The following is a 10,000-nucleotide window of genomic DNA, read 5'->3' on the forward strand; positions in this document are numbered from 1 at the left end:
TGTGACTCAGGCTGATTATGACTTGAAATGAATTTATCTGGGATTGATTGACTGGGAACGCTTTTCACAAGCCAATTTCCCACTGTGTTGGCAGAGTGTCCAATCATCACATTATCACTAGTATTGACAGTTAGTCAGGTAATTGCACAGACAAAGCTGAATATGAATGAAGAATTTCCTCTCAGACACAACGCTAATGCAGGATGCGGCCAGGATTCATGTATCACCATTCGCTTCATCAGCTACCTTTGTCTCAGTCATTCAAAACATAGTGCCTATACTGTATTAACATTCACTGTCATTCAGTGTACACACTTAAATGCAATGCAATTATTTACAGAGTAAATAATTAAATACGATTGCACAATACCTGCCAGACTTCTATCCGTCCGACAGTAGTGTTCTTTAGGAGAACATCAGACATGAGTGCATTATGGGTGCGTTATACACACACTCTTGTGCATTATAGCGTACTCCTGTGAGCTGGCAGCAGCCTAAGCCACTCACTGCTTTTAGTGGCCTAATTTAATCTCAGGGCTTTGCTCGGGCATCAGTGTGCTGTATTAAAGGCTGTGTCCAAGGCAAGCCCTCCACTCACAGCAATCAATGAAAAGTAATTTGGGAGAAGGTGAGAGCTGCTGTATGGAGAGATTGGAGCTTATATGCCCTAGCCAAGGCTAGCTTTGTGTGAGACACTGTTTGACAAAACAGAGACAAATATGAATAATATCGAACCATGTTATGTGTCATTGTGAGTGTGTGTGTGTGTGTGTGTGCGGGGTGGGGGAGGCACTTGTATAATAAATGTACCGTCTTCGACCCAGCCAAAAATCCCAGCATCATATTTGCCACTAGAATAGTCTTTGGCAGCATGTTTTGTAGCAAGGAAATGCTAATTTAAATGTTCGGCTGAATTGCGTTGCTTGTGTGTTGCGGCTGCATTGCCTGTTGAATATCATTTTGGCGTCCATGTTAACAAGTTAGATCGTGCACACTGCCTACGTCAGAGGCGCGGCTCGGAAATAAATGAAAAGACAGGTACTGCAGCCGCAACACACACACAATGCAGGCACCACAGGATTCATCCGTTTACACTTAGTCATACTTTCTGGCAATTATAACTCAAGCTGAAGAACACAAAGCAAGTTCACACTCACTCACATTTGTCGGTTTCCATGTTCAACTGGCATACATTCTTATTAAAAAATATTATTAGTATAGGGATAATAATATATAAAATGCTATAATATCCAGCATTTAACTAATGGATATAATTGTAATCCAAAGCCAGAGCACTGCTTGCTATATTTTACAGGTTTCTATCATTTTTACTTTCTTTAGTTTCAGACTAGATTTTGGATGAATGAAACACAAACGACATAGACAAAACCAAATCAGTTCCAGTCCATCAACCCTATGAGGGAGCGGAGAGCCGAGGAATGTGTGTGTGTGTGTGCGTGTGATTCTGTATCTGTGTTAGTCTTTGTGTGTGTGGATATGTGTGTCAACTTCTGCATTTGTGTGAGTGTGCGTCTGTATCTGTGTTTGTGTGTGTCTGTGTATTTGTGTGCGTTTGTGAGTGCGAGTTTGTGCATGTGTGTGGCCATGCGAGCAGGCCGGTCACAGTAATGAGGAGTTTCAGTTTCTATGGCAACTGTGATGTCACTAGGATGGAGCCAAGTTCCAACCAATCAGGTCGTTCCTCCAATCTCTGTCTGTTTGTCTCCCTCACCCCTCCATGTAATTGAATAATTGAACCAAACACACAATTCATAGTATGAGCCACACAGATTGAGAGGAAAGAGAGATGTAAAGCTCGATTAAAAAGGCTACATAATACTGAGAATGAGGCAGAGGCAAACACCAACCACCTGCTTTCTGGAAAACACGCAGTCAGATTAATGGTGAGTTTTGAACATGGACCAATGTGCCAGGGTTAACCAAGTGTGTCCATCAATACTGTTACGAATGCCTAAATGCCTGATCTAAATTTAGATGACCTTGTTACCTTGTCAAGGTTGTGTGATTTTTTTCTTTCCCTTGCGGTGGGGTAGCTGTGCTTTTCCACTGGGATGAGCTACCTATTTAACACAGAAGCCTCTGTTCGCTCACTCTCTCTCTCTCTCTCTCTCTCTCGCTTGTTATTCCTCCTCTTCCTCTTTTCTTCTCTCTATTTTTATCAGTCCCTCTTTTTCTCTCTCTATCCTTTGGTCCTTTGAGTCCTTTGCTCTTTTTTCCACTTTCTTACTCTCTCTCTTTCCCCCCGTACCTCTCCTCCTCTCTTGCCTGACAATGTGACCTTGATCAGAGGAGCCCTATTCCCCCATAATGACTTCTGTTCCCACAGCTCAGGCAAAGGGTACAGCTGGGACATCTATGACCTGCAGGAGAGAGAGAGAGAGGGGGGGGGGGGGTAAGAGAGAGAGGGAGAGAGACAGACCAAGCAAGAAGGAGAGAGGGGGGGGTAAAAGAGAGAGAGAGAGCGAGAGGGAGGGAGAGGCAGACCAAGAGAGAAGGAGAGGGAAAAAGGGACTGAAAGAGAGAGGGAGAGGGAGAGAGGAAAGAGAGGCGGTAAGGAAAGAGAGGGGAGGAGAATGAAACAGAAAAAAATTGGAGAGAGGGAAGTGAAGAGAGAGAGAGAGAGAGAGAGAGAGAGAGAGAGAGAGAGAGAGAGACAGAGATAGAAAGAGGGAAGTGTTTATGAGAGTGAAAATTAGGGGGAGAAGGAAAGACAGAGGGGAGTGAGAGCGTGAGGCTATTGAGTGTGTGTGTGTGTGTGTGTGTGTGTGTGTGTGCATGCCTGCATATGTGTGTTGTGTGTGTGTGTGTGTGTGTGTGTGTGTGAGAGAGAATGACAGAGAGAGGGAGAGAAGGGGGAGTAAGCACAGGGAGTGAGAGATAGAGACAGGGAAGAGATCGGAAGAGAGAGAGGAAGAGAGAGGTGCTACTGGGAGAGAAGCGTTGCTCTTTAAGCCATCAGCTCCTGGAGCGAGATCGATTGCAGCTCTGGTATTACCTCTTGCTTTTGAATTCAAGGCTGCTTTATTAACTGTATTATTTGTGTTACATTGAAAGTCTATTGTCCTGTCATCAAAATGTTAAAAACAGAATGAGTGTAAATATCTTATTTGGTTAATTTAGTAAATTGGTGCAGGCTTTTGATTTTGCATGTCTGTTATTTTATATCAGTGTTTTTACTGTAAATGTTTTTGCTCAGTAATTGCGTGAAAGTTTTGGTCCTGTGAAACTCTGCTTGTCTATGGCTCATTGTTACTGATGACCTAGATTTTGCTGTTGTTTGTGTGAGCGCTGTACCTCACACACTGTTCAGCTGTGGCGTATGGACCCTCAGAAAGTCCTCTAACAAAGTCCCACCACATGGCAGTGCAGATTTATACAAATGCTGCAGTTGTCCATCAGACCTGCGTTAGCCGGACACCTGTTTTCCCTGAGCTGCTGCTGCTCCTGTTGCTGTTGCTGCTCTTGTTGTCGTTGGGGAGAAAATGTCTAGAGGCCTGAGCCTGGTCATTAGACTCCATTGATTTCCTGACCACTACTGTCTTTGATGGTCTACATTAGCCCAGTCTGATTGGGAAGGAGAGGAGCGTAAGCAGGGGGTGGACCTCGTAGCTCTTTGTCACAATCACATCCTCGTGTGTAGGAGTGTGGTTGTGTGGTTTTGTGTGTGTGTGTGTGTGTGTGTGTGTGTGTGTGTGTGTGTGTGTGAGTGCGGTGAGGGTGGGGGGTAGTTGAGGATGTTGATTAGGGCTGGCGAATGTACACTGCTAGACCCTAGGAAGAACAGAGTGCTATTATCATTTATGCAGAAATTCCCAACTGCCTCTGCATTCCCTCAATGTGTGTATGTGTGTGTGTGTGTGTGTGTGTGTGTGTGTGTGTGTTTGAGCAGCTGACCAGTTAAAGGTCGTGGCGATAAAGTGTGTGGGGTGCATTGGACTCTCGACAGAAATTCTGATAAGAGCACCCATGGAGGGCGTGTCATGACGGAACAATGCACTGAGGGGCTGGAGCACCGAATCAACAGAGCCGTTTTAGGTCCTGGTGCAGCAGACAGTGTCGCAGAGGGGTGATACATGAACAAACACAAACACACACTCTCACACACACACACACACTCACACACACACACACACACACACACACACACACACACACACACACACACACACACACACAGCATTTGTGAATCTGTTTCCCCTGACGTACTGTGTACTCACGGTGGAATGCATTTTCTCCATCTCCCATAGAGCGTATCGTAGCCTTCTTAAGCACTCTGCTGACCCCTACTCGTTTCTAAACAACTAGACCAGCTACCCTGCGGTAAACAGGAAGTGAGGGACTAACAACGGGTAGCATGTGGGAACATCTGCCGCTGCGGCCTCTGACCTGTTGTGATGTGTGTCGGTTGCAGAAGCTGGGCCGCGACCCCTCCGATGAGGCCTGCTTTTTCGACCTCCTCAGCAAGTTCCAGAGCAGCCGCATGGACGACCAGCGCTGCCACCTCGACGAGTCCCAGAATGGAGAGGACGGAGAGGCCGTCGGCGACGCACCCTCCCCACTCAGCGACTTGATCGGTAAGACGCCTCCGCAATGTTCTCTGGTTCAACCCCTCTGACAAGTCAAACGGATTCCACTGCATATACGGCCCTAAGTTAGTGGCACACTTTAGAAAGGAGAAAACAGAAATAATAAATAAATAAATCAAATACAATCCATATGAGCATGCACACATGAAATTGTAGTGATTTAGGAGTCATTAGAGTAGTAAGAGACACAGGTTTCTCTGCACACAAGCCTTATATCAGTCTGCTTGCAGTGTCCATGCCAGTGTCCACGCCAAGTCTCAGGTCCATTGCCAACCCTCAGATCCATGCCAAGTCTCTAAGAGAACTAAGAATGATGGTTGATGTTTTATTATTTAGATTTTTATTTGAATTCTTATATTGGCAGACCCCAGCCTCACCACCTCGCCTCAAACTGAGGAGCTGTTTGACCTGATCGTCAGCTCTCAGAGCCGTCGCCTAGACGACCAGCGGGTGAGCGTCAGCAACCTGCCAGGCCTGAGGATAACCAACAACAATCTGGGTCACCTGTGCGGAGAGGCCGACGCCCAGGAACCCAGCGACGACTTCTTCAACATGCTAATCAAGTGCCAGGTGAGAGGCACCCGTCCAGTCGCTTCAGGCCAGCAGGCATAATTAAATTCAATTTAATTTTATTTATATAACGCCTTAAAAATGCAATTGTCTCAAGGCGCTTTACAGAGCCCAGAGCCTGAATCAACGAGTCATCAGCCATAACCAGCTGAGCATCAGACATAATACATGGGTCATTTGATGACACTGTGGAGTGGAGAAGAAGGACTAGACATAGGCTTAGGTTTGGGGTAAGGGTTGAATCAGGATCACATTACAATGTGGATTAGTGGATATTTAGTCAACATGAGAGTTAGGATTATGAGACAGTTATGTCAAAAGTGTGTCAGATATTTCTCTTTGATCTATTGATAGCTTGCCAGGCTGGACAGAATATAGATTTTAAAAAAATCTTTAAATCTGAAATAAAATCGTACTGCAACCTTCTTTCGTATCTCAATTGACTTGTAACAACAGATGCATCAATAAAAAAGAGGACGTCTCTGGGACGAACCCAGCCCATACGGGTCTTATCAGGGCCGGTTTCGTTCCAGGGCCACTTCCATCTGGGACACTGTGTTCTGTGCAGAGTTTGTATTTAGAAACACATTTACAGAGTGTGTCTTCTTAATAGTGGCACACTATACCTACCGTACTCTGCATGCTGATATAGATAACGATGGGGTTAGTTTGAGTGGTAACATCTGGTACAAGTGGTAAACAAACGAATGGATTGTTGAAGTGCAGATCAACATAAAATATGTTGCAACGCAATACAGGCATTGCATGATAACTACCTATTTCCTCTCACTGTTAAAGGGAATGTGGTTTCAACAATACCGCCCTATTGAAAACTTACAGCATTCTCTATAAGACTGCATAAACATCCTCATCAGTCGTCAGTTAGTCAACCAGTTAATCCCTGGACAAACACTGAAATATAGAGGAAAGTGGGGAAAAAAAGATGGTGCCATGTGGAACAGAAAAGGTATGCCTGAAGCATGCTTATGAAAGTTTAGTTTCAAAGGAAGAAAGTTTACATGTAATGTGTTTTTCTTTCTTTCTTTCCTCACACGCTCTTTCCATTACTTTCCTTTCTTTCTTTCCATTCTCACTCACTCAGACACTCGCTCAGATACACACAGCAAACACACCCAATGTGTATAAAAAGGGTTTCTCACTTAAAAAAGACATTTAGTGGTTAGCTGTCTGTGTGATGTCACATGACCCATCATGAGTCGGGCCAATCAGATAAATGAGGTGTACCAAGGCCTGGCCATCAGGCCAGTCCCACTCAGAAACACAGAGTGGCCATCAAAGAGGCGCTGATGAGCTGATTAACAGGTCAGGATGCACTCCGAGTCAGTAAATGAGAGGAGAGACACAGGGGGAGAAGTCTGCCTGTGATGCATAGTTGTGGAAAGGTTCAGGTCTGACACTTGCTCCTGTGGGTCATCAACGTCGACATCATAAGTTTGACATGAAGTGAGCAAATGAGTGACTGGATTTTTTATTACAAGCTGTTTTGGAAAAAAGCGTCTTCTAAATGGATAGGTGTAAATGCAGACCACTCATTAGCTTTTGTAACACCACGTGGCAATACTTTCATAAAAGATAAATGCACAGTTATGAGTTAAAGGTATGGTCTGGGATTCTTGCAAATTTGAGCTCAAATTACACCCCTCTCCTCTGTGCTCCTGAAGCATTGTGTTGATTGGCTGGAATTGTTTATGACTCAGCCCAAACCACTTTGTTTGTTTTCCATTTATAGAGCCAATTTATATTTTGTATAAATACCCAAAAAAATTAACACACACTTTGCATTATTGTATTAGAGTGACAGCCTACACCCTGATATCTGTTACTGAGTGCAAATAATTGCGGTCATTAAATGTACCACAAAATAATGGTGTAGTTTGTTGTCAGACTTGATTTCTATTGTTGACGCATGTCTCTGTGGCCCTGTGCAGTCATCCAGGATCGATGACCAGCGGTGTTCTCCTCCAGACGCTGGTCCCCGGTCTCCTCCAGATGCTGGTCCCCGGGCGCCCACGGTGCCTGACGAGGACTTCTTCAGCCTGATCCAGCGTGTCCAAGCCAAGCGCATGGACGAGCAGCGCGTCCACCTGCCCTCCGACGAGCAGGAGGACACAGAGGCCGACTCTGAGCCAGAAGCACGCTCCGGGGACTCCAGCTAGACTCTCTATGACCCGCCTCAACAGGGGGGCCCTTCAGTCGCACCCCCTAAGCACCGAAGGATAGATGCTGAGAGGAGGAAGAGGAGGGAGCGGGGGGGAGGTGTCTGATGGTGATGCTAGCGGGCGAGTCTGCGGTGAAGAACCGCTGAGAATATGAAGAGTACGGGAGGGCTGTGGTGTAGAGTACGTGTGTGTGTGTGTGTGTGTGTGTGTGTGTGTGTGTGTGTGTGTGTGTGTGTGTGTGTGCGCGCGCGTGCGTGACTAAGATGGTGTTAGACGTGTGGTCTGTGTCTTTAGCTGGGGGTTTCACCGTTTGTGTGTGTTACACAGCCTTAAGTAAATGTACTGACTCTGATTGTAACCTGTAGGTTTAATTTCTCTGTGTTGTATGTACTCATGACGGCATGGCCAGTTGAAAGGCCTTTTGATAAAGGATGGCAGTATTATTAAATTGACCTTAGCCGTGACAGTTTGAAGACTGTGCAGACATTTCCCCCTAGTTTTACATTGCCACATTTCAGCATATAGCATTGGATGTTTTGTAGGGCTATTTCATTTTCATACATGTTGAGGGGCATCCATGCCATTCAGAACATTCAGGTCTATGCCTTTCTTCAGAGAAATATTGTCAGTTACATTTGCAAAAGCTGTGAAAATAGCATTTTTCACATCAGATGCCATCAGCCACCAGGGGTGTATGAGATGTATACCTTCTGTCTGGGCCTGACTAATGTTTTGTGTAAAACATTATCCTTAGACCAGACTTGATGTAGTAAAGCCATGCAGATCATAAGCTCTCAGTGGCATAAATCCTGAAGGCCTGTCCATCAGTGCTTCGTTTGAATGGGACTAGATACCTATAGGGTTCCTATTAGCTACCATTACACCATATAGTTACTGCCTGCTGCTGATGCGAGGACCACTCCAGTCCTGATGTGGGTCACATCTGACTCAGACACACACAGAGACTGCTGGCCATTTAGGGATCCTCTTGTGGTGGCAAAGGGCCACTCTGGAAGCAGTCATGAGCTCCCTGGTAGTTGGACACACGTCACTGCTCTGAGTTTGGAGTCTGTGTGTGTGTTAAGCTACTTATTGTAGCATGTGAGTGTTGTGTTCATATTTACAACAAACAAACAACAAACAGTGAAGTGTTGCAGTGTTTATGAATAGCTCATCCCAGCAAAAATTGATACAGGTGCTATCTCCTTCACTTCACAGTGTTGAGGATAAACTTGTGATTACAGAACACTTGAGTGGAATAGGACAAATCCACTGTTTGTTATGTGGAGACACCCTCATGGGCCCTGTTGCCATCTTGTGGCCAAACATATTCATAACACCCCCATTCTGTTTATGGGTGTTTACTGATAGCATTGAAGATAATACTGAGAGATGACATAGACCAGTAGTAGACTCACAAGTATGAAGAACTTAAGCACTTTCTTTAAATCTTGGTTAAAAAGGTTATACATCAGTGTGTGTACATATAAATATTTAGTTTGGTAAAAGTGAGAGCGTATTTGCAGCCAAGGTTAGTGCCTGCTTTGTATCATTTTTTTAGTTGTAGTTCTCTGTGCTATCTGGCTCTTGTAGCATACCCAGGGAAACTATGAGGTGCATTAACTGCAAGCCCACTCTGAGCTGTTAGTGTGAATGGAAAGAACTTCAGTGATGGCGATCGATGAGCTACTGATTAACAAGCTCCTCTTAGCACTCACTGGAAGCCACAACACAAAGCTGGCTGCCCTGGGCTGCATTCGACCCAGATCTAGCCCACACTCTGCTCTGATGTGGTCCACATTCGGTCCTGTTCTGGCCCTTATCTGGTCGTCATTTGGCCCCGATCTAAACACGGATTCTGCCCTGATCCAGCTGATGTGGCCAATATCAGTTTTAGAGCCAGCTGCTGCTAATTAGGCAGTTTGATTGGTGTTTGCCTATAGCTGCTCTTTATTTTTCCCTGCTTTCTCAGCTCCAGGGTGAAGTATCGCCAGTACTAATAGTGTCTGTACGACCGTACAAAGGAGTTCCTGGGTTAAGGTTACACTGAACCTGTTGGCTAGAACAGAGGTAGGTTCAGCTTGCTAGCTGTTGTGTGACTGAGTCCTGACCAGGCTCATCTGGTACGCTTCTGTGCGTCACTGCCACATGTACATATGGGTTTGTATTTATTTTTCTGTCTGTGGACACCAGGAAGTCCTCAGTGCTTTTAATAAAACAGATTCAAATGTTACATCTGCGTGTAGTGTTTGTGTTCCACCCTGTGTGTCTTCCCTTTCAGAACTGTTGGATCTCACTGCTGGTCGAGAGCAAGTTATTTGCATGTGGTTTTGGTGTGTGTGGTTTGAAACTGCCAGAGCAAAATGTCAACATGGACAAAATTCAAATGAACTGTCAAACAGAAACTTTGCCAATGTTGGGTGTCTGCAAGTTCTGTTTTTATGCCTAAAGTCTTCCAATTCAGACTGGCAAGGCAAAAACAAGGAGCTAAACCGGTTGTAAACCCCCTGAACACTTATACAGTCACTGGGTTTCCTTGGTGATACTGGAAAAGCAGAAGAGACAAATCGAGCACTGACTTTAGTTCAGAGGAGTTTCTTGTAAATTAGACAAACATGCACATGCGCATACACACATCTCCAC

At 45.1% G+C, this 10,000-nt stretch overlaps 1 protein-coding gene across 1 annotated transcript in view; it reads left to right on the forward strand.

Annotated features, from left to right (window-relative positions):
* Positions 1–7,354, forward strand: part of gpsm1b (G protein signaling modulator 1b) — a gene marked incomplete at its 3' end in the record, with an annotated part of 32,462 nt that extends 25,108 nt beyond the window's left edge. Inside the window, exons 12-14 of the mRNA XM_080846941.1 lie at positions 4,433–4,595; positions 4,972–5,177; positions 7,127–7,354. Of these exons, the coding sequence (XP_080703067.1) occupies positions 4,433–4,595; positions 4,972–5,177; positions 7,127–7,354 (597 nt within the window). The remainder of the gene's footprint in view (positions 1–4,432; positions 4,596–4,971; positions 5,178–7,126) is intronic.
* Positions 7,355–10,000: the final 2,646 nt, after the last annotated feature.

The sequence above is a fragment of the Sprattus sprattus genome, assembly GCF_963457725.1.
Source record: "Sprattus sprattus genome assembly, chromosome: 11".
Taxonomy (NCBI): Eukaryota; Metazoa; Chordata; class Actinopteri; order Clupeiformes; family Clupeidae; genus Sprattus; species Sprattus sprattus.